Genomic DNA, 24,453 nt, shown 5'->3' with positions numbered 1-24,453 from the left:
CTATACATGAATGTTCTTATCACAGTAATACTGATACAGGTCATTTACATGAGAACATTGTTGCCTTGTTGCTCTGCTCTCCATGCTGGTGGGCAGGAGGTGAGCAGCAACAGAACACAATCTACTGCCTAATTTTCTTCCCATTCCTGTTTGAAAGAGGCAACAGCAACATGCAAATTTTAGGAAGCATGGACATGGTATAGCGGCTCATAATGTGGGGCACTCTTTTGTCTACATTAAACTACATCTAAGTCTCCTTTAGCGTATACTCATAGAAGCAGAGAGTTGGAAGGGGCCATACAGGCCATCTAGTCCAACTCCCTACTCAATGCAGGTTCAGCCTAATCAACCTAATAAAATACTGAATTACGCTAATGACAAATTTCTGAAGCCCATATTAACAGGATGGAGAGCTGCTTTTAGGCAGATGTAAATGGAAAGGAAAATCCATTGTTGAATGTGAATCCCTCCCTGGGACTGGTTAGAGGTATGTGATAAAGATGAGTATCATCCACATAGACAACCCAACCCATGTCTCAGACAACCTCATCATGTAGAATTGATAAGCATCAGAAATGAGATGGAACCTTGTGGAACCCCGCAGGACAAATACCTTATGAAACCTACCCTCTAGGTAGGACCAGAATCATTGCAAAACAACACCTCTCAATCTCAACCTAGAAAGGTAGTCCAGAAAGATACCATAATTGATGGGACTGAAAACCACTGAAACATCCAGGAAAATCAATAGAATTACACTCCATCTGTCCATCTCCTGGCACAAGAACATAAAAGACACCATGTCAGATTGGGCCAGTTGCCCAACCAATCCAACATTCTTTATCACACACTGGCCAGAACCCTGGTTCCAATCAGGAGGTCCACCAGCAGGGCCAAACTTCTAAAAGTCCTCTCAAGTACCAAGAATACAGAGCATCACTGCCCCAGACAAAATGTTCCATCTATATGTTGTGGCTAATAGCCACTGATGGATCTCTGCTCCATATGTATATCCAGTCTCCTCTTGAAGCTGTCTATGCATGGCCACCACAATTTTCTGCGACAATGAATTCATCACTCTTTGGGTGAAGAAATACTTCCTTTTATCTGTTCATTAATTTTATGGAGTACACACAAGCTCTTCTATTGTGAGAAAGGGAGAAAGATACTTCTATTTCTACCTTCTGTATCCTATCCATAATTTTGTAAACCACTATCATGTCACCCCTCAGTTTTTGTTTCTCCAAGCTAAACAGGCCTAACCTTTCTTCATAGGAAAGGTGTTCCATCCCATTAATTATTTTAGTTGCCAATTTCTGCACCTTTTTCAATGCTATATTATCTTTTTTGAAGTGCAGTGACCAGAACTGTACACAGTATTCCAAATGAGGCGACACTATAGAATTATTCAAAGTATTATGATACTGGCTGATTTGTTTTCAAGCCCCTTCCTAATAATCCCCACCATAGCATTTGCCTTTTTTAATGCAGTTGCACACTGAGTTAACATTTTCAGTGAGTTATCTACTGTAACTCCAAGAGTGAGGGGTGGTATATAAATTAAATGCATAAATTATTAAAATAAAATTTCTCTCACTGCATTTGCCCACACTGAACCTCATTAGCCACACTAATGTACACTCGATCATCTTTGACAAATCTCCTTAGGCATCTACCAGAGCAACCACAGCCAAAACCAAACTGGAAAGGACTGAACAATGGTTCATCCAGGAATTCTTGAACTGGTCTAGCTCCCACCCATTCGATCATCTTGTCCAAGAACAGAACATTTGAGGATGGTCAATAATTACTGAAATCACTTTAGGTAGGCTTTTGTTCTCTAAATTTTGGATCAATGGATTAAGACTGTTGTCAACATTTTGTCCACTCTGAAAATTTAACTAGTCACTGACATTCTGAATTAATAACTGAAAAACATGATCCTACGTCATTGACACAACTATTTTATAGCAGCATTCATTCAAGTGCATTTTGACTGAGCTACTATTCAAAGTGTAAGGACTACCTATAGTGTAGGACTGTATACTACATAAACTTTCAAACTACTATCAACATGGAAAATATGTACACACATCTGCATTTATGAAATGGGAGCTGATAGGAGGAGATCCTGTATGAGAAGCAGTATGCATGGCAGGAAGAGACAAAGATGTGGCCGTGGTACTGAAACTTTAGCTCTGGTTTCATCTGCACTGCAAAAAATTTTTTCCACATAATATATAAAACTTTGGTTAATCACCAAACAGTTGCTAGGCATACATGCACATGTGTTCATTATGTAGGGGATAAAACCAACAAAGAGTCATATTTGCTGCAGGGGTGCTCCAAGTTACTCCGCTGTCAGAGATGCCCTAAGGAAAAGTCAAAAGACACGGTCTCTGTTTGAACCTTCCCTGCATGTATTCCATTGGGGGGGGGGGGTTACAGTGATGAATATTAATATGGACTCTTTTTATTTTAAAAAAATCCTCTGCAGTTTAAATATTAATATATCTATTTCCCCCTTAATGTTCAACAACAACTAGAAGTCTAGTATTTTTCAAGAACTCACTCATATGTCTCTAGAGAAATCCTTGTTAATCAACAGTAGCTCAAAAACAAGAGTATATGCTCCGGCAGCTTTTAGCTACAGACTTCTGAATGTTTCTTGTATAAAATCACTAACATTAACACCTTTAGGGTAATCGATTGGTGTCAACAGGACTTCTAAAGAGCTATGCTGCAGGCTCCAACATCAAAGAAGTAATCAATTAAGGGAGTCAGTTAAAAAAATGATGTAAAGATCAGAGTTGTCAGTGGCAAAATAATCTTATCTAGTGGTGTCAAAAGTATAGCAAAATATGCCATTTATTTCATCATGCTGCTGAATTAATTTTCTAAGGCAACTACATATCCAGTATCAAAAAATTTTAATGTTCTTGATTTTCTGAATATTAAAATATTGACTTTATGTTCTGTTAGTGCTCCAGCGTGTGAGAAAGACCTTTGTTTTACTCAGTGCAGATGAGAAGATGAATAAAATCACAATGACACACTAATATGGGGAGTTTACCTAGTAAGGTATATACAATTTAATCCAAGACAAGTAGATATTTTTATTCAGCCAATTATAAGGGGTTGTTTTAATTTTTAAAAAGTATCAGCTTATGCAGCTTCACCTATTATCACTTAATTTAACTGTCCAGTACTTTTACTACTTGGGAAACATAAAATAACAAGTAGAAGCTTATCTGCATTGTAACAGAAGATAACAAAATATTCACAAGAAGGGAAGGTCTGTATTTCAAAAATGCGATTAATGATTAAGCAAGTCTTGAAATTGCCTTAGAAGATTTGTCATTGCTGCCAATATCAGATTTTGCAAAACAACACAAGACCCCCTGCTTATTTCTTCTAAAATATTTTTTGTCTAGGTATCACCAGACTAGGTAACTACTACCATATTACATGCAACAGAGAGAGGCAACAAGCAGTACAGACTCTAGTGCATTCTTTACTCTCAAAAGCAGACCATCAGAATCTATTAAAATTACCTTAAACTGATAGCACCAGAGACATGACAAATCACAGGCCAAGAGTCAGATACCAAGGAATGTGTATCAGGGCCTTGAGGCCAGGCCCATTTGCAAGCAAATGATATTGTGTAGACCTGGCATGCTCAGTGCATGACAAACTGATGCAATTTCAGTACTGTCGGAGAAACTGGGTGAGATTTCTCTGATGCCGGCTAGGGTTAGCTTAGAGAATTGTGCAGAGTTCCCAGATTTGAATCATTTGGGGCCTGCAAGGGCGTCACTTGACAAGTCACAAATAATTACACTACATTCTTTCTATTGTACTCTATTATTTTGCCCTTCTTATCTCTAGGCTTTGAACACTTGTGAACAAGCAAGGTCGCCTCTATTTTGACCACAACACAACAAAACATTGTTCTTTGCTGATATGATAAATAAAACAAAGGCCAGGGGGACCAACCATTTTTATCAAATCTATTTTCCACTTTTATAAGCAAAAGCAACTTTGCTTGTTGAACTTGTTAGAAGAGTTGAGGCTAGAAATCTGTGCAAGTTCATGAGCTCTTCACTTAAGGTTATGTAGTTATCTGGTCACTGTAAAAAGAGGTTTTAGAAACAGGGCATTAAGTTCATAGCCTTTAGCAGGAAAAGTTATTTACAGATTATTTTAGCTCTCCCCCCCTTTCAAATGAGGGAGTTTTGACAATGTAGTCTACAAATAGCAGAAAATAGATTGAGTCTGCTTATTCCTGGAAATATACTGGCAACATAAAAGCAATCTGTTCAGTGGGCATCATGAAACTTATATTTTCTATAAACAACAGAAAAAAGTATTATGTATTATATGAGCCTCTTGTGCCACAGGGTGGTAAGGCAGCTGACATGCTGTCTGAAGCTCTGACCAGGAGGCTGGGAATTTGATCCCAGCAGCCAGCTCAAGGTTGACTCAGCCTTCCATCCTTTCGAGATTAGTAAAATAAGTACCCAGCTTTCTGGGGGATAAAATGGTAATGACTGAGGAAGGGAATGGCAAACCACCCTGTATTGAGTCTGCCAAGAAAGCGCTAGAGGGCATCACCCCAAGGGTCAGATATGACTCGGTGCTTGAACAGGGGATACCTTTATTATGTATTATATATATGAATAAAAAGGGGAGGAGAAAGAAAGTGGCATCTCTAAGTTTTAGCCCACAATAATTGAACAGTTTAATAATTAAACTCAATACGTCTATCTTTAAACTGCCTGTGGCGCCGCGGACTAAATAAAAGAGTAAGGGCTGTGTGGGAGGAGTTAGGGCGGGCTCTGTCCGGGATAAAAACTCAGAGGAGCGAATCAGGAGCCGCAAAGCGGCTCCTGATTCACTCCTCCGAGTGGCACTCCAGGGCCAAATGTCCAATTGGGAGGCGCGCGAAGCCCGTCTCCCGGACGCCGCGCCTCCAACTCGCCAGTCCTCCCGAACAGCCATCCTTGCCGGATGTCTGCCAGGGAGGACGCTTGCCACACGCCGCTCCGGTCTGGGGAACCTGCTTCCCCGCCGAGCGACTGCCCTTCGCCTATGACCTACCTGCGAATGCCTCCGATGCCGACTACCGCGGTCATCCGCCCTTCCCACCCCCACCCCGGACGTCCGTTGCCCGCCAGCGCCACCGGTCGCGACCTCCCCCCCATTCCCACTCCCCACTTCGCCGCGCACCCCGGATGCCCCTCCCTGCCCTCCACCCCCCATCCACAGACACTTCCACAGACCCCTGCCAGCACCCCATGGGAAGCCATGCCACCTGCTAGCGCCCATTGTATTCACACTACAATGGGCCTTATTCCTAGTTTTTGAATAAACAACTTTACTATTTTTCTACATCTATTGAATTCTCTAACATGGTTAATAGAGGGAAAATGTAACTTGCAAGCTCAGTGGCAAAGCTTCTGATTTGCATGCAAAAGGTGTAAGGTTGCCAGACCCCTTCTGGTGGAGATGGGGTGCTCTGCCTCCAGGCCCCACAGTACTTTTGAAATAGTCAGTAGTACAGAGCTCCCATTATGGGCATAAGAACAAAGAGAAAATGGTGCTTCCACACAGCACTGTCTTGTGATCTCAGCAACTTCTTTATTTATAACCTATTTTTCTTTGAACTATGTGTGCTTCACCTTTTTACAAACCTATAATTTTCATTTCTTTGTTCTCCTTATCAGTGGAATAGACTTAGAAGCTGTTTCTGATACTAGTCAATTACAGTACTACATTTACTGCATGAGACTAGTAGGGAAAGCAGCTACAGTTAAGAATAGGGATGTGCACATAAAACTTGGGTTTTTAAAATTTGGGTTGATTTGACCTGAATCAATTTGGTATATCTCAAATCACTCCAATCCTAATATCAAAATAGGGATTCAGTTTACGAAATTGATTTGGCTTCATTATAACCTACGGGGACGTTAAAGTCTATGGGAAATCTAGCTTGTTTCTCACTTCTATTCATGGGCTGATGGGGCAGGGGTTCAGTAGAGGCACCAAATTTGTAATGCGGCTGCTGAAGCCTCTCCTTAAAAAAACCCCCTAATATTTCAAAACGATTGCGTGGGCACCCAACAAGGGTAGATCCTCTTTTCTTTTCTTTTTTCATTTGTAAAGTATTTATTTGTATGAATTGTGAAAACGAGTCCAAACCAATATTCATAACGGTCCTCCTCATGTATTACATTCAACATAAAATTACTTATCTCATCTCTATCTCTATTTTCAATATAAATTGCTTACTATTTCACCTGAATCTAAATAAGCTACAATAAAAATTCTTGTTTACAACCACTCTTCCTTCTAACCCTGACTCTGATCAAAGTAACTAAGTTTTGCAAAATATATTATAGATTGACTTACATAAACATGCTTAATGTGTGTATCTCTGATTGTCAAAGTCTTATATCTTAATTGTCATTCTTTGTACATTATTACTTGGCTTGGTAATCTAGGAACCACTTCCATTGTTCAAAGAATTTTCCTTCTCCATATCCGTTCACTAAGGTCGTCAGCCTAGCCATTTTGGCCATTTCTACCATTTCTACCCAGCTTGCTGGGGGGTAAACGGTAATGACTGGGGAAGGCACTGGCAAACCACCCCGTATTGAGTCTGCCATGAAAACGCTAGAGGGCGTCACCCCAAGGGTCAGACATGACTCGGTGCTTGCACAGGGGATACCTTTACCTTTACTTTACCATCTTTTCTTGCCACATTCCCAGCATAGGGATTTCTTTGGTCTTCCATCTCCTGGCAATTACAATCCTCGCCGCGGTTGTGGCGTAGAAAAATAACACATACATTTGTGGTTTAAGATTATTTGACATAAAGCTTAACAAAAAATACTCCGCTTCCATATTAAACTTAAGACCCAGCATTTTTTCTATTTCCTGATGTACTTTTTTCCAAAAGCTATATATAACAGGGCATCTCCACCATACATGGAAAAATGACCCCACTTTTTTGCTGCATTTCCAACATCTATCACTGTTCTTTTTAGACATTTTTGCCAGGGCCTTAGGGGTTATATGCCAGCGATAAAACATTTTGTACCAGTTTTCTTTTGTTGATTGGCTCCTGGTTACTTTGTTCACCTTTGACCACATGCTCTCCCAAGTTTCCATGGTGATTGTCTTTTGGAGGTTTTCCATCCACTTGATCATGCAGTTTTTTACCACTTCCGATTCGGTCTCATATTTTTAAAGTATTCTGTATATGTTACCTTGCAGGTGTGGTTTTTGTTGTATGATGACCTCTTCAAACTCTGTCACTTGCGTTCTTATATCCTCCTTTGTTTTGAAGTCTTTTTTATATATAAATTTTAAGGTGCCCCCATTCTTGACTGTTTCCTATAGACAAAAGATAGTGAGGCAATACAAGCCCAGCAGCATGTCCCAGACAATCTCTGCAAAGAAATGAAAGGCTGAGGGGGGGGGGTGGACTTTTGCAAGACCAGTTTAGCAGCAGTATCAGTGCAATACAGCCCATCAGAACTAGTGCCACTGTGGCAGGGCAATCCCAACATGACCAAGTTAACACCATAGAATCTCTGAAGTAGAAACTGAGGGAGAGGAGGCATTTCTGCTGGGACAGCAGAATCGCTGCAGTCAATGAATGTACTATTACCCAGTGGCCAGCAGAAAAACCCTGTGCCAGCCAACTAGTGCCAAGCAGCAGAACTCCGTGTCTCCTTATGACAAATGCCAGCTTAATGGGGCTGTAGCACAAAAGCCATTATACTGCAAATTTGGAGCCTGCCTCAAATCCTTCCCCCACCAGACCACTGAATAGCAGGCTAGATTTCCTATTGACTTTAATGAACCCATAGATTATAATAGAGCCAAATTAATGCAGGTTTTAGTGGTTTGGTTCATGATTTGAATGGTAGAATTACAGCTCGGCTTAGAAAAGATCAAAAAAAAAAACATACACCCTGATTCAGTGGGATCACCTCTTCCCCTATGCCTCTCAGAGGAGCCTATACTCAAGCATGCAGAATCTGCTCAAGATCCCTGACCCCAGTGAAATGAAACTGGCCTCAACATGAGTGAGGGCTTTCTCCACCCTGGTGCTGGCCTGGTGGAATGCTCTTCCAAGTGAGAGCAGGACCCTGCAGGATTTAAAATAGTTCTGCAGAGCTGTTCCACTAGACCTATGGTTGAGGCCAACAGAAATACCAACAGATTCAAATGGGTAGCCGTGTTGGTCTGAAGCAGCACAATAAAATCAGAGTCCAGTAGCACCTTTAAGACCAACAAAGATTTAGTCAGAGCCTGAGCTTTCGAGTGCAAGCACTCTCTGATTTTATAGAAATACCAACAATCACAGACCTCCCTTCATAGACAATAACCATCTGGATACAATATAACTAATTCCATTCAGCACTTCATTTCCTCTCCCACCAGAGGAGTTTTAAGATAGATTAATTTTAATACTAATGTTTTAATGTGTTTTTAATTGCTTAGTTGTTTGGATCAATGTTGTAAGCCACCCTGAGCCCTCAGGGAATGGTGGCATAGAAATGTGGAAAATAAATAAATAAATAAATAAATCATTTTTTACTCGTTTGAACCAAATCATATGCCCCGTAGTTAAGAACGAGGAATAGCTCTTTCCTGCCATCTCCAGTAGTTTTTATTGGGTCAGTCCCAGGCTAGTGCTGTGATATAAACAATGGAAGATTTCTCTACTGTAACTATTTCCTGTGCATATCAAAGTCATTGCCTTGAAATAATAAAAAACCTGATTCAAAACCAATTCTGGGTGCATCTCTTATTGACAGTTTGGTGAGTTTGTAGAGGTACTATTTTAATAGTAGAAGTATTATGTTATTCTCTATTTACAATTTTCGTATTAATTTGCAGTAAGAAAAGAGCTGGACTTAACAATATGGTTTTGCTTGAAAATGCAGGCAATTTAATTTCAGTACAACTCTATTTGAGAGAAACAGAGTGGACAATTTAGATACATATATTTTCCCTGTGATCAAAGTAAGCTGGACAATGAACAAGAGTTCAATAATATGAAAAGAGCTTCAGCTCTATGGCATTATGGCCAGAAGGGTCTTCCAGTTCTCTTTATCAGCCAAATCTCCTAGCCAAAATGCCAATCAACATCTTGCTAGAGAAATCACAAAAGACTGCAGGTGGCAGAGGATCTACCTTTGTAAGTTTCTTCAAGGCAATCCTTTTGATAGAAGAGGCACTTGCCATTTAAAACTATACTAAAATTCTATTATAGCTGTGTAGTTTAGTTTTTTAATAAAATATAGTTTATTTTCCACTGTAGAGCTTGATATAATGATGATGATGATGATGATGATAAATTTTTATAGCTCACCCTTCTCAACAGACTTGGGGTGGGTAACATCAGTAAAACAACAATAAATATAAGACATATTATACTGCTTAAAATGAAATAATTAGGCTTTAAAATCATTAAAACATAATTTGAACCTTTTTGGTTTGAATTATGTTGTTGTTGTTTTTTACCTCACACTTTTTTACTGCTGTGGTTAGTTGGTGTTTTGATTGATAGAGGTAGGTGGGTTTTTGAATAAGGAGGCCAGCATCTTAATGATGTAATTTCCTGGTCACAACCACAGGCCTGGTAGAACAAGCTCTGTCATACAGGCCCCTCTAGAACTGTATGAAGTCCTGGAGGGCCCTGATCTCACTTGGGAGTGTTCTACCAGGCTGTCAAGGCCAGTTTTATTTCTTTCAGGCCAGGGAACCTGAGCAGATTCTTAATGATCTCCTGGGGAAGTGGAAGAGGCCATCCTGCAGATACAATAGCCCCAGATGATTTAGGTCTTCAAAAGTAAGTATCAGTACTTTGTATCTGATTTGGTCTCCAATTTGGAGCCAGCACTGCTGGGAGAGCTGTGTGTGTATGTATTATGTTTCAGTTCTCATACTACAACACAATGACAACAATTAAAGAATATACTACTGTTCTTTACCAGATCAGATATCATCTTTTCCAGGGTTGGAAAAATCTGAAGCAAATTTACAATTTGATCTCTAGTGGCTCTTCTGAATCTAGCTTGAACATGGCATTTCTCATTTCGTATATAGTGACAGTCTTATTTAGGATTTGGAGCATCACTTTATTTGTGCAAGAAATTAATATGATGGTATGATAGCCACTGCAGTCTTTGAAAACTTCTTTTTTCAGGACCTGGAATGTAGGTTATTTCTAGTCTGAAGCTCGTTGTTTAGTTTTCCATATTTGTTGGCATATTTAAGATTTTGGAAGATGCTATTTCTGTGGCTTGAGTGATTACTCCTGGTGATTTGTTTCTCCCAATGGCTTGAGTGTAGCTTTGATTTCCTACAATTGCAGGTTCTTCTTCAAAAGATTCTTCTTGGAAGAAACCTGTCAACTTTCATCTCTTCTATATAGTTCTTCAGTATATTGCTCCTATCTTTTCTTTATTTTATCCCATTCAGTTAGCATATTTCTGTGGTGATCTTTCAGCATCCCTTGGTGTGATTTAAATTTCCTTTTGATTTCTTATATATTGTGGAACAAGAACAGTGGCAAGAGTAAAAATTGTTGTTGTTACGTGCGAAGTCGTGTCTGACCCATTGCGACCCCATGGACAATGATCCTCCAGGCTTTCCTGTCCTCTACCATTCCCCGAAGTTTGCACTTATTGCTTCAGTGACTCCATCCAGCCACCTCATTCTCTGTCGTCCCCTTCTTCTTTTGCCCTCGATCGCTCCCAGCATTAGGCTCTTCTCCAGGGAGTCCTTCCTTCTCATCAGGTGGCCAAAGTATTTGAGTTTCATCTTCAGGATCTGGCCTTCTAAGGAGCAGTCAGGACTGGTTTGTTCGCCTTGCAGTCCAAGGGATTCGCAAGAGTCTTCTCCAGCACCAGAGTTCAAAAGCCTCAATTCTTTGACGCTCAGCCTTCCTTATGGTCCAACTTTCACAGCCATACATTGCAACTGGGAAGACTATAGCCTTGACTAGATGCACTTTTGTTGGCAGGGTGATGACTCTGCTTTTTAGGATGCTGTCTAGATTTGCCATAGCTTTCCTCCCCAGGAGCAAGTGTCTTTTAATTTCTTTGCTATAGTCCCCATCTGCAGTGATCTTGGAGCCCAGGAAAATAAAATCTGTCACTCCCTCCATTTCTTCCCCATCTATTTGCCAGGAATTGAGAGGGCAAGAGTAAAAATACTGTGTGTTAAATCTTAAAATGTCCACAATTAATTCGTTCACTGTGGCAATTCAATGTCAATAACACATTTTTATAGTTCTATCCAAAATCCAGATACATGAGTTTAGGACAGCAATCAATTCCTATGTTGATATACTTTTGAAATATGCCAGTGGAAAGTCTTAGCACAACCACTATTTTTATGTAGAAATGGGATGCATTGGGGCATGCTGCAGGCACAATGGGATTTTGCTTCCTGTCATCAGCCATATGCATACCCTTAATGTAGAATCAACCCAAAACTTGGATAGTTCACATCCATCCTAGTCGTGTTTGTGTGGCGGGGAAATCTTGCTACCATAGTCCCAAGTACTGGAGCGGTTTAGGATAGTAAAAAAGCCTGCAGCCAATTGCAGTCCTCAAGACAAGCAAATCATGATCCTTCCCAAGCACTAGCTAAACCTCAGCAAGGACATCCAAAGTTCAGAGTGCATTTAGGGCTAGCAAGAAAAGATGATGTTAAAAATTGCTGTTGGACAATAGCATGACAGTTTTCTGGGGAAACTTGAATCTGACATCAGTCTTCTCTGGATTCCAAGAGATGTGTAGCATCACTTCCAGATTTTCCCTGTGACTAATGTCATTACTGGGTGGGACCCCCATGTTTTCTCCACACACACACCAGGAGCAGCCTGGGGGAGCTATTTGCCCAACTGAGGTTGGTATGTGTTCTGGTGAGCCATAGTTTACATTTTCATAATGAGGCAAATATGAAAATGGCAAGGAGAAGAGTCTAAGCCTGCTTTTTCTGTGTACAGTGGTCACAATCTGAATTGAGCCCATGCATTTCCAGAAAGTGCAGATCTTCAGAACATGCCTCTCCATCCAATCCAGAGACATTCCTAGGGAAAATGTAATACGGACAGCAAAAACAACCAACAACCAGCTGCACTATTGGTATTCAGGAGGGCCTTTTACACAGATGATAGGGTAGTGCTGTAATGAAATGGTTCAGAAAGGTGTTTGACAAACAAACAGGACTATACTAAATTCTGTCTGTTGTTATAAGTATGCTCCTACTGTGTAATCTCTGCATCATTTAACATGTCATGTTTAAATACTTATGCTTTGTTTTAGGTTTGTTTCAATTCTGCTTCAGATTTCTGTTTGGTTCTCAGATTTCTGCAGTTCAAATATTATTGCACCATTTCTTGGATGTCCCATCCAGTTGATTTAATTTATATTATGTAAACTGATGAGTTCCAGTCAGAAAATCAGATTATAAATAACATGAGTACTTGTACAGATTTAGACAGCATTCCATATACAAACTAAGACAAACTATAACAAGTAAATTATTTTTGTATTATCAGCTGAGCCGTGTTGGTCTGAAGCAGCACAACAAAACAAAATCAGAGTACAGTGGCATCTTTGTTGGTCTTAAAGGTGCCACTGGACTCTGATTTTGTTTTGTTGTGCAGCTGAGTTTTGTGATGGTATCCAGTGGGGCCCTAAATTTTAGCAAAGCCACATCTTTATGAATGGCAGTTCTGTCACAAAATTCCACCCTAATTTTATACATTATAAATTATAACACACAAACGATAAAACACACAACTCCACCTATACTATTCAAGGGTCTGAGATTAACTTTTAAAGCCTTTGGAGCCAGTATATCTTAAGGATTCGCCTATGAACTACTCCAGTTGTCTTTAGGAGACTTGATTCAGGCACAACACAAGAAATCACTTTCTTGGTTGTGGCACAGAACAAAACTGTGGAAATTTCTCCTCAAAGAGATTGATCTGTCTCCTTCTACTGTTGACTTTTACCAGTAGGTAAAGACTTTGTTGTTTTGCTTGGTGTTCCCACACTATCCTGCATTGGTCCTCATCATTGTTCATTTGCTGCTGTGTTTATGTTTTATTAAACAGCTTTAAATATTTTATAAATGTTTATTTGTATTTTAAATGCTATTTCAATGTTTTGACTGTTCACTGCCTTGGGAACACTAAACTGAGTAACAAGATAGCAAACATCCTTCATCTGCAGATACAAGAAAAATATGATTTTGAATCTATAAAACCATAAACATCCAGTTTTAAATCCCATTTCTCCAGTCCTGCAGTGTGATGGCTACCAAGGATCATGAAGAAGCTCAGTTTGGGCTGGTTTAAGCTTTAAAGAGGAACAGGGGGCGCACTAAGGCAAAATGAAAAAGAAAGAAATGTTACATAAGATTCTTTTCCTTTTGCAACATTTGGTTCAAGCTTTGCAAAGTCAAGTTCATGGCAAGTCAACTAGCATGGACTTTCCAATAACTTTGAAGCCATTTGGGGAGGTAAATTGCAGTTAGTGAATAGATACATTTCTAAACAGACTTCACCATTCTATCAAGATGTTTACCAAACTTCAAAGTGAATTTACAAGCAAGCGGGGACTGGAAATTTCTCTGAGTTTGGTGTAACTGGCTTATTCCTGAGCCATTCCATAGACTCCTGTAACTGCAGCAATACAAGAAAAAGAGGACTAATGTTGAAGCACAGAATGAACAAAATGAAGAAAGGATATGTTTTTAAGCCCAGTACAATTAGTTCAGTATACAGAATGCCCAGCAGAATTCAGTACAACTGTGGCAGTGCAAATGGAAAAGGACTGATCTCTCAAAATACAGTGTCAAAGGAAATCCAAGTGGGGAGGGGTTCTGTAAACTCTGTAGCAGAAAATGGGAATGCAAAGGAATTTTAACAAAGGGGTGGCAGGGCTCTTGAAACTCACAAGAGTTTTTTGCAAGTTATAAGAGCCTCAAGGAAACCCACAGAAGGGGGAGAGGGAGGACCTTCTGAATCTGTGCATGCCATTTGTCTAGAAAGCACTTTCCTGAGGGTACCTTCTTTGAGGAGCTATAAGTTAGATCTCATAAATCCAATCCTTACCAAATGTGGAAGGCAGGTGGAGTCAGCCAGAGACCACCTGTGAGTTTGCTGTCTCTAAAACACTAGATGAGTACATTCTATTGGGTCCAGACCTCACAAACAAAAACTGGTTTATTTGACACCTAAAAGATCATGACAGTCCATGGTTTGCAAACTGGCATGCCACAAGCTGCAAAGCACAAACTGAACCACATTTCCCCAGTTTGTGCCCATCCCTAGTGATATCAGTTCATTTTGTGTAAACTGTGAGCATAGACAAGTTTAAAACAGATTTTCATTAAATGTGAAAAATGACAGGAAAACTTTGAAGGAGGGTCATACGATTTATATTTGGTATCATAATATTAAATAATCCTACCTAATCAATATCAGCTTTTTGGATATTATTTACCTTAGATCTATAACGAAGTCTTCTCTAGCTTATGATCCAGATATTGCCACCTCATCCTACCACATACTATGACCACCTGTTTCCATATATTCAGATTTTGAAATATATTAACAACAAGACTGAATCCTCAGTGGAGAAGGCCTAGTGTGTATTGTATGTTGTCTTACAGTACAGCCCCAAGCATAATTACTCTGAATTTCAATGGATTAGAATAGTGTGATATTGTTATCATGGAATTGCAAGAGACAATACAAGCCATCTAGTTCAACCCCCTACACAATGCAGGATCAGCCTAAAAACATCCATAATAAGTATCTTACCAGCCACTGCTTAAAGACTGCCCAGTGAGGGGGGACTCACTACAGCCTTATGCAACTGACTACTCTGAAATTCCCCACCCTGATATCTATGATACTGTCCCACATGTAGTTTAAAACCATTACTGTGGGTCCAAACCACTGCTGCCAACAGGAACTGCTCCGTACCCTCCTCCAAGTGACATTCTTTCAGATACTTAAAGACAGCAATCATGTCTCCTTTCAACCTCCTCTTTTCCAGGGTGAGCATTCCCAAGTCCCTCAAGCCTTTCCTCACAGGACTTGATTACACTGATAGCCTTTCTTAAACAACAACATTTTCAGTTTGAGAAGAGATAGTCATCCCACCATATAGAAAACTGTCAGGTTTACTTCCATCATGTATTTTTGTGAATGGTAAAGCTCCAGCACACATGAAGGAAACTTCCAAAGAACATAAAGGATGACAGATCCTGGAAGAAATTACAGGAAACTTCCAAGATTTCAATGGTAAGTTCTCATCTACGAATGATCAGTGCTAAAAATTCAACACAGGAATACAGTATAAAAGATGACTAGTTGAATTTACAGGAAATACAACACAGGAATACAGTATAAGAGATGACTAGTAAAAATTACAGGAAACTTCCAAGATTTCAAAAGTGAGTTCTCACTGATGAATGATCAGTGCTAAAAATACAGTACAGGAAGTGGAGCTTTCAGGCAGGGTATACTGAATATACAATTTTATGCTACTGTATGGATTTTATGCAGCAAGAAGGTTATCATCCAATACAAAAGTATTCAATGCATTACAACTTCTTTATTTTCTTGCTGTTAAGCTGTAGAGACTTCACTGATTAGTGTTTCAATCTGTTCCACAATATTTCTGGTAAGGTCTAGGAGGAGCTGGTTTCACTTAGTGCTTAACACCCACTCAGGGCAGCTCTCCCACCCGAGTGCCTCTTCCTCCAACCGGCTGTCTGTCCAGCAGCCAGCAAATTGCCTTCTGCCCCCCCCCCGACCACCCCGCCCGAGGCTCAGAGGCTAAATATGCCTGCTGCATTAGGGCTGTCACTGCTGGTGAGTTTCCTTTCTCAAGGGCCTCCAGCCTGCAGCCTTTCCAGGTCCTGGGGGGGGGAGGGAGAGGCCATCCACAGAGTTCTTCCCCCCTTGCCCCCAATCTAGCACCCATTGCATTCCTGAATGCAACGGGCTTTATTCCTAGTAAGTTAATAAAACTTTATGTTTTAATAAGGTCTGGCTTTCTTGTGCACATCCATCCTCAAGGACTCATGAATGTGGGCCTATAAAGCAAAAACCCAAGGGGACCCAGCGAGAGTCTCTGACAAGAATATTTATGTATCCTATCAGTTGCACACACATTGATTCTTTAAAGCAGTGGTCCCCAACCTTTTTCGGGCCCAGAACTGGGGGGGGGGAGAGGGTGGCGTGGGCACCGGTGCACCAGCAGTGCGGCACTTGCTGCGCCAGGTCATGGGAGCGCCATGCTGAGGGGGGAGGAAGGCGCACCCTGCTGGCGTGCCAGCACACATGCCTCCTGCCCGTTGCGGCCCAGGACCGAGGGTTCCACAGCCCGGTACCGGTCCACGGCCAGGGGTTTGGCCAGGGACAAGAAGGCCGGGGGGGGGTTGGGGAAGACTGCTTTAAAGAATTATAATAGCGTTTTTTACCCTCTTCCATCAGGTGGTCTCTAGGATCCAATCAGTGTTCTTTTTTGTGGAACTTTCCACAGGAAGTTGGCAACTGCTCCCTTCCCATCTGGTTATACAACTGAGAACAAGTTCCTATGATTAATCAATTACCACATTCTTGAAAGAGATGAACACCTGTAAGATGGACTAGGCTTCCTAATATTCATGTAAACCCATGAAGAGAGTATGGGGGGGCTTGGTGTCACAGTTCTGGGCAGATGCATCAAAGATATTTCAATGTGGAGAGCATTATCTTATTCCATTGTTCACCCTCATTTTAGTTTCTGCAGTGCAGTGTATTCTGTCTTGCTACTAAGTTGTCAGACTGGCTCACAGACTTTTAAACCTTAGTACTGAAGTAAGATGGGGAAAATGCTTTGTGGCAGCACTGCTACCTTAAAATACTTGTTTCTTGCAGTTGCACAGGTAAGTCATGCAAAGCTTAAAAGTTGGGCTGCATTCAAATGAAGTGTCTTGCAAAATTGGATATAACTGGATAGTTCTGCCTGATTTGCCAAGTGTTGGATGGGGCATGATTGGAACATAAACAAAAAGAAAGTGAATTTATTCCCATACTGCAACAGGATACTCTTTTAGCTGCAATGACGGAACAGATTTAAAAGGAAGTTAAGAGATGGTATTTATTAACATAAGAATGAATAGTTTTTATAAGCAAGAAAGACTACTGCCTTAAAACCAAAATCGTATCATATCTTTATAAATCCTACTACTTCAAAAAGCAAGGAATGGCTAGTATTTAAAACTGTAATTAGGAACACTATGAGATCATCAGTCAAATATGCCCTTTGCTCCTCAGTCTATTTAAACATGTGTCACCTTGACCTGTAACATACCAATGGACCATTTCTGGGTCAATATAAATCAAGTGTATGCTAATTTATTCAGCTGGTGTCCAAAGATCTGAATCAACATTAGAAATCTAACTAGTACTTGCTATTCTGTTATTGACAAAAGAAGCATATTTAAATGATAACAACTGCTTATGGGTGTCATTTTGAAGCTAAATTGTTCCCCAAGGATAGCTTCACAAAGTGCCTACATTTAAAGGTCATTCATTGCTAAATTATGAACAACTGTTGCATTTATAAGCAGACTCAATAGTTTGGAGATCCAGTCATCAATTTAAAGTGGCAACTAAAAGTTTAACAGTTGGCTGGTATTATATGAAGGAAAAAAACCCTGTATGAACATAAAGTCATTTATTAGCTTCCTTTCTTCCTTATGGAGCTCAAGGTGGAGAGAGATATATTTTATTTTATGTATGCTGTTTTACATACTGTATATACAAACACATACAGTACATAAAATAGCATACATAAAATACATAACCAAAGTTTAAAATCACAGTTTAGAACTGCTTTAATTAAATTCTGACCCAAATAAAATGTCTTCTGTTTCCTCCTAAAAATCAAATGGGAGAGGGCCAGGTGCACCTTCCTGCGGAGCTTGTTTCATAATCTTGGGGCTGTCACAAAAAGGTCCTCTCCTGCGTTCCCATCAAATGAGCTTTTTTGAAGCATGAACCAGTCAGAAGAAGCCCTATGTTCTTAATCTGAAGATAGGCTTTCAGGTATCCCGGATCCAAAGCCATCCTGGGCATTAAGGGTAAAAACCAACACCCCAAGCTAGGCTTGTTAGTAGATACACTCTTAATGGGTAGCCTCAGCCAAAGTATACTGCAATATTAATTGCTGGTTTACAATAAGCCACATATCTGAAACTTGATCTTTTGTTATTATGATATTGGAGGGGCCTACTTTGTGAATGGGAAATCAGATTCAAATAGAATGGTCCTGGGATTTGGAATAGTGGAAGACAGAAAGAGACATACAAGTGGAAACAGAAACTGGAATTAATCTTGTAAAGTCTAATCATCTCCTTAGCCCAGCCTTTACCTTTTTTACTGTTGAGAAACCCCTGAGACATTAGTCAGGCTTCTAGAAACCCCAGAAGTGACACGATTGTGAAGAATCTAGTAGCTCTGTACACGCCCACCCAGGGCCCCTCCTCTTTCCACTCCCTCCAGGCCAATCATTGGCCATTTTGGGAAGGAGGGGAACAGGTCAACATGACCATATATGGTCATATCACCCAATAAATGTTTATATATAAATATATAAAATTAACTCCCACTCATTCAGAAAACCCCTCCAGGGCTATCAAGAAAACCTGGTTGAGAAACCCTGCCTTAACCAAAGTTCATCAGCTAGGGAAGAAGTGTCATGGGATAAACAAACACTCAATATGCTTAAGACAGAAACCATACCTTATTTCAAGGTCTGAATATAATTTGTGCTTCTACTTTCCTTTCTTTATACAACAGTTTTATAATACTGAAGGTAAAGGTAAAGGTATCCCCTGTGCAAATACTGGGTCATGTCTGACCCTTGGGGTGACACCCTCTAGCATTTTCATGGCAGACTCAATACGGGGTAGTTTGCCAGGGACTTCCCCAGTCATTACCGTTTACCCCCCAGCAAGCTGGGTACTCATTTTACCGACCTCGGAAGGATGGAAGGCTGAGTCAACCTTGAGCCGGCTGTTGGGATTGAACTCCCAGCCTCATGGGCAGAGCTTTCAGACAACATTTCTGCTGCCTTACCACTCTCCGCCACAAGAAGCTCATTTTATAATACTACCTGTGAACTATTCATTCTAAGAAGCTAAAACGGAATGTAAAGGAAGGTACTGCCTTATATAATAGGGAACTATTCATCAGCCAAACCAAATTTCCTACTTTTCAACTTCTGTTCTTATTTTGGCCTAGTTCAGAGATAATAAATTTACATTTACATTATGAAGGGGGGTACTTACATGACTGAATAACAAACATTTCCTGCTTACTGAAAATTGGTGCACAGGGAAAGAGATTTGGATAAACCTTTCCCCTTGACATGGCAGGGATTTTATTATTTTTGTTTTTAAGAGGGCTATTAAACCATATGAGCTCCCACCTACTCTGAAGGAAAGTCCAGACAGAGATTTACCACTGAGATCTCAGAGTCATCCTGCATGTTACTAAATAGAACGAGCAAGCACTGTTTGTTTCCCCATCTTCCTTCATAATTTTGTTTGCTTGTTTGTTTATTTATTTTGTGATTTATTTCCCGCCACTCCCCAAAGGCTTGTGGTGGGTTACAAGTGTCAGATAAAATATTTAAAAACTCAATTAAAACCCCTGACAAAAAACCATAAAATACAACAATATCAACAGTATAGAATGAAGATATGCCGGAAACATCGTCCCATCCCTAACATCCCCAGCAATACCTCTAGGGGGGGAGGGGAAGGGTGAGGAGGGGAAGGAACTGCATGAACTCAAACATTATCATTTCACCTGTGATGAGATCACAACTGATGACATTTATAATTACTGATGAATCTCTTTACAGGTGAAGTCTTCACACCTTCATTTCTGCTTTCCCTGCAGCAGTTTGTAAATTATGCAGGGCTTTTGAGGATGTTTAAGATCTTTACTTTGTTGCTCACAGCAATAACTATCACCACTTTATAATTTCATTTTTCAGTATTACTAAATTACTGTTTTGTTTTGACTTCACATTATTTACCTAAAAATATGATATCCCACCTTTCAAATAGAGATTAGTATCCAAGGCAGGTTCCTATACACCAAGAAAACAATCAGAATAAGTAAAACAACATTTTAAAAATTAAGTGCATGTGACAAAAAAATCCAATTATAATACTGTCAATGGATAAATGAAAGTTTCCAGACTGAGTCTGGCAAGAAGGTTCTATAATAGTGAGGACCACTACTGAGAAGACCCAACAGCTACAGGTACCCAGAACAGACCTTCAGCTGAGGAAACAACAGATTTGTGTTTGTAAAGAAGAAATAGCCGAGAAGTTATTTACAGATTGCTGTAGTTAACATGCAACAAAATTCTTCTTTGCCTTATACTGAATCTATCTCAGTTAATGTCTGCCTTTTTAAAATCTTATGCAGCAGGAAGTAACTAGATCAGGTCACTGCCAATCTTGCTACATTTAGAAGACTGCAACAAAACTCCGAACAGTATAAACACCACCATTTTCAGAGAAGTTTGAAGACTACTTTCAAGATATGTCTTCTTCACAAATGTACAACTAATCCGTAATACTAACTAAAATATGTACAGCTGTACTGGATACATTGAGCCCAACATCTTTTCACATAAAGGCCAATCAGATGCTCTAGAACAGCCTTTCTCATCTTTTTTAGCACTGCAAAACCCCTGAAACATTATTCAAGCTTCAAGAAATTCCAGATCATGCAAAATATGGGTGGGAAGCATAGCTGTTTACCTGCCCACCTGGGGCCCCTTCCCCTCCCCTCCCCCTCCCCCTCCCCCTCCCCCTCCAGGCCCATCATTAGCCATTTGGGGGGCCAGCAGGTCAACATGACCATATCCGGTCATGTCACCCAATAATTAATTAACACCCACCCATTCAGAAAACCCTTCCAGGGCCATCAAGAAACTTTTAAAAGGAAACCTTAGTAAGAAAAACACTCTGCACATTCAACTAAGTCCCTGCTCATGGAATGGGTCTTTCCCTCTTGGCGACCACCCCACATGCTCAGAGATAACCAGTACGAAGTGGAAGGGCCTTCCTGAACAACTTCAACAAGCCCAGGAACAAGAACTGAACCAAGGCTGCTACAATGTAGCACACAACCCTGCTAGCTAGAATGTAGCTCACCACAGGCCGGTAAACAGGAATGGACGACCAAGCAGAGCACTCGCGGGCACCGAACACACTTGCCTCGCTGCCTTGTCTGTTGAGAGGCTGCCGAGGCAACTACAACCATGCCCATCGCTCCTCCGCTACGGTGCGATTTGACAAGGATGGTGCTTCCCCTTCAGCACCCGCAGCAGGCACGCGACGCTTCATGCCGGGCAGCACCATCCTCTCCTTCTACCCACCACTCACCGTATAGCCCCTCTCCAGCTCGCTCTCCTCGTAGCGAAACGAGGGGATGAAAACCTCCATGGTAAGAGCCGCAGGAGCGCGGACCCCGGCTGGAACCGCCACGCAAAGGGGGAGAAAAGGGGACCAGGGACGCCCCGGGCGCAGGGTGCGCTGCTGGTCGGGGGACTTGACGGTCCCGAGCCACTCACAGCCTGACAGAAGCAGCCATCTGCAAGGACAAATCATGTGACTGGCGGGGACCAACCTTTTCCTATCTCTATGGGAACCACCGCCTCGCCTTCTGCTTTCACGTGATCCTTGCTCCAGAGCCTGGGAAAGGCCGGACCCGGGGCGGGAGGGAGAGCGCGTAGGACGGTAGAGAACAGAGACCGCGGGGGGGGGGGGGGGAGGGGAGAAACCGCGCCAACCTGGCCTCGCGCGACAAACAGGTTGACCGTGACAACTGAAATGCTTTCTCCTAATAATCTAACATCTGGGCGGACGTTGCAGGCTACCGGGCAGAAATGAGCAGTTATTGCGTCCAGCAATGATCGACCCCCACGTTAAGCTTCCCGCATTTCCTATGAAGCCTGTATTTGCCACGACTCCCCTTCCATCGTCAACTGCCCCGTCTCCCTTTCTCTAGCAAACGTGTAAGGCATGTTCCAAATAATCAAGGCTTGAGAGCAGGCGACACCCCCTGTTGACGTCAGCGTCGAAGCCCAGCTGGTTCATAGCTGCTGCCAGATAGTTGCAGCTATTAGCAGAAACAGTGCCCGGTTTCCGGCTGACTTCAGCAGAACGCAGCCAACGTTTTCCTTGTTCTTTGCTATCAGCAGTTGGACTTCCCTAGACCCCGTAAAGTCCAGCTCCCAGTCCAAAGGGCAGCGCTAGGAGATAACTTCAGTGGAATGGAGACTCTCTTGCCACTTCCAAGTATTTTTCAAGTAATTCAATCATTGTTTCTCCTCCAAGCATAGAAAAGCCTCATCGCTTTTGAAAAGTTCAAATAGATTCAAGTCGTGAAGTTCTAGTATCCAGCCTTAAGTCCATTCATAATGTTAAATTCAAATAAGAATTATAACTGGTCAGCACATGAGAAAAATGAGGAACTGGGGCTGCAACCTCTGGTATATGGAGTTGTGGCATTACAGTTCTTCTGCAAACTACAAAGGAGTTTCCTTGAAGGAAACATCAGGTTCATGGTGTCTATGGCATCATATTCCTGCTGAGCTGCTTTCTCTCCCCAAAAATCCCCTCCAAATCTCCAGGAATTTCTCAAGCTGCTGTTGTAGCTCTCATTACCCCATTGTGCATCGGTCACTTCTAGAATGGCTTTTTATAAGTTGTTTTAAGTAAGTTGTTTACAACAATCCTGTTGCTGAGTCTTTCCAGAGCACCAGATAAGTATTTTATACCACTCTACCCCATGACCTCTGTCTAATTTATTGCAATTTGGGTACTATTTCTGTTCTCAAAGGATTCACAGTTGAAGTAATATCTTTCAGAATTATACAAATACAATAAAAAGGACAGAGAACATTTATATTCTGTTTTCCTAAATTTACCACTATAATTTTACATTTACAAATCTCAATCTATCACTATAAATTTGTTATCCTACAAAGATACTACATGGTTTCTGATTAGTTGTTGGCTGTAACAGCCGGCCTTGGCTACCCCTCCAAGGTGCCTGAAGACCAATCCATTTTAATGGAATTAGTCAAGTAAGCATCTAATACTTGTTACAATGGCTACAGCATGATTAAAACCTGGTTTACATTATCCAGCTCAAAAAATGCTTAATTTTTCACCATAGTGACACAAGTACTTAACTCAGTTTCTTTCTACGCGGGTTTCAGTCATAAAATCATAGAATAATAGAGTTGGAAGGGACCTCATGGGTCATCTAGTCCAACCCACCGCACTATGCAGGACACTCACAATCCTATCACTCATCCACTGTAACCTGCCACCCCCTTGAACCTTCACAGAATCAGCCTGTCCGTCAGATGGCTAGCCAGCCTCTGTTTAAAAATTTCCAAAGATGAAGAACCTACCACCTCCCGAAGAAGGCTGTTCCACTGAGAAACCACTCTGTCAGGAATTTTTTCCTGGGGTTTAGACAGAATTAATTTCATCCCATTGGTTCTGGTCCGTTCCCCTGGGGCAAGAGAGAACAACTCTGCTCCATCCTCTACATGAAGCCTTTTAAATACTTGAAGATGGTTATCAGATCCCCTCTCAGTTGTCTCCTATCTAGGCTAAACAGACCAAGCTCCCCCAACCTTTCTTCATACGTCTTGGTCTCCAAACCCCTCACCATCTTTGTTGCCCTCCTCTGGACATGTTCCAGTTTGTCAACATCCCTCTTCAACTGGGATGCCCAAAACTGAACACAGTACTCCAAGCGAGGCCGAACCAGAGCAGAGTAAAGTGGTACCATCACCTCCCGTGATCGGGACACGATACTCTGTTTGATACAGCCCAAAATTTGCCTTTTTAACCACTTAGTCACACTGCTGACTCATGTTCAATGTATGGTCTACTAAGACTCCTAAATCCTTTTCGCACATGCTACTGCCAAGACAAGTCTCCCCCATCTTATATTGGTGTATTTGGTTTTTCCTACCTAAATGCAGAACTTTACATTTGTCCCTATTGAACTTCATTTTATTCAGTTTAGCCCACTTCTCGGGCCTATTAAGATCATCCTGTATTCTGATTCTGTCTTCTGTTGTGTTTGCTACCCCTCACAGTTTAGTATCTGCCAGTTTGGAGTAGTGGTTAGGAGTGCGGACTTCGAATCTGGCATGCCAGGTTCAATTCTGTGCTCCACCACATGCAACCAGCTGGGTGACCTTGGGCTCGCCACGGCACTAATAAAACTGTTCTGACCGGGCAGTGATAACAGGGCTCTCTCAGCCTCATCCACCCCACAGGGTGTCTGTTGTGGGGAGAGGAATG

The 24,453-nt window shown here is 41.3% G+C and overlaps 1 protein-coding gene across 1 annotated transcript in view; it reads right to left on the bottom strand.

The window, feature by feature from the left end:
• The window catches only part of SNX24 (sorting nexin 24), a 91,726-nt gene extending 69,981 nt beyond the window's left edge, over positions 1-21,745 (bottom strand). Inside the window, exon 1 of the mRNA XM_077344408.1 lies at positions 21,508-21,745. Coding sequence (XP_077200523.1) covers positions 21,508-21,732 — 225 coding nt within the window. The 5' untranslated portion in view covers positions 21,733-21,745. The remainder of the gene's footprint in view (positions 1-21,507) is intronic.
• Positions 21,746-24,453: the final 2,708 nt, after the last annotated feature.

This window comes from Paroedura picta, chromosome 7 (assembly GCF_049243985.1).
Source record: "Paroedura picta isolate Pp20150507F chromosome 7, Ppicta_v3.0, whole genome shotgun sequence".
Lineage (NCBI taxonomy): Eukaryota > Metazoa > Chordata > Lepidosauria > Squamata > Gekkonidae > Paroedura > Paroedura picta.
The sequence above is the reverse complement of the archived record's forward strand: the minus strand, read 5'-3'. Positions and strand labels throughout refer to the sequence as shown.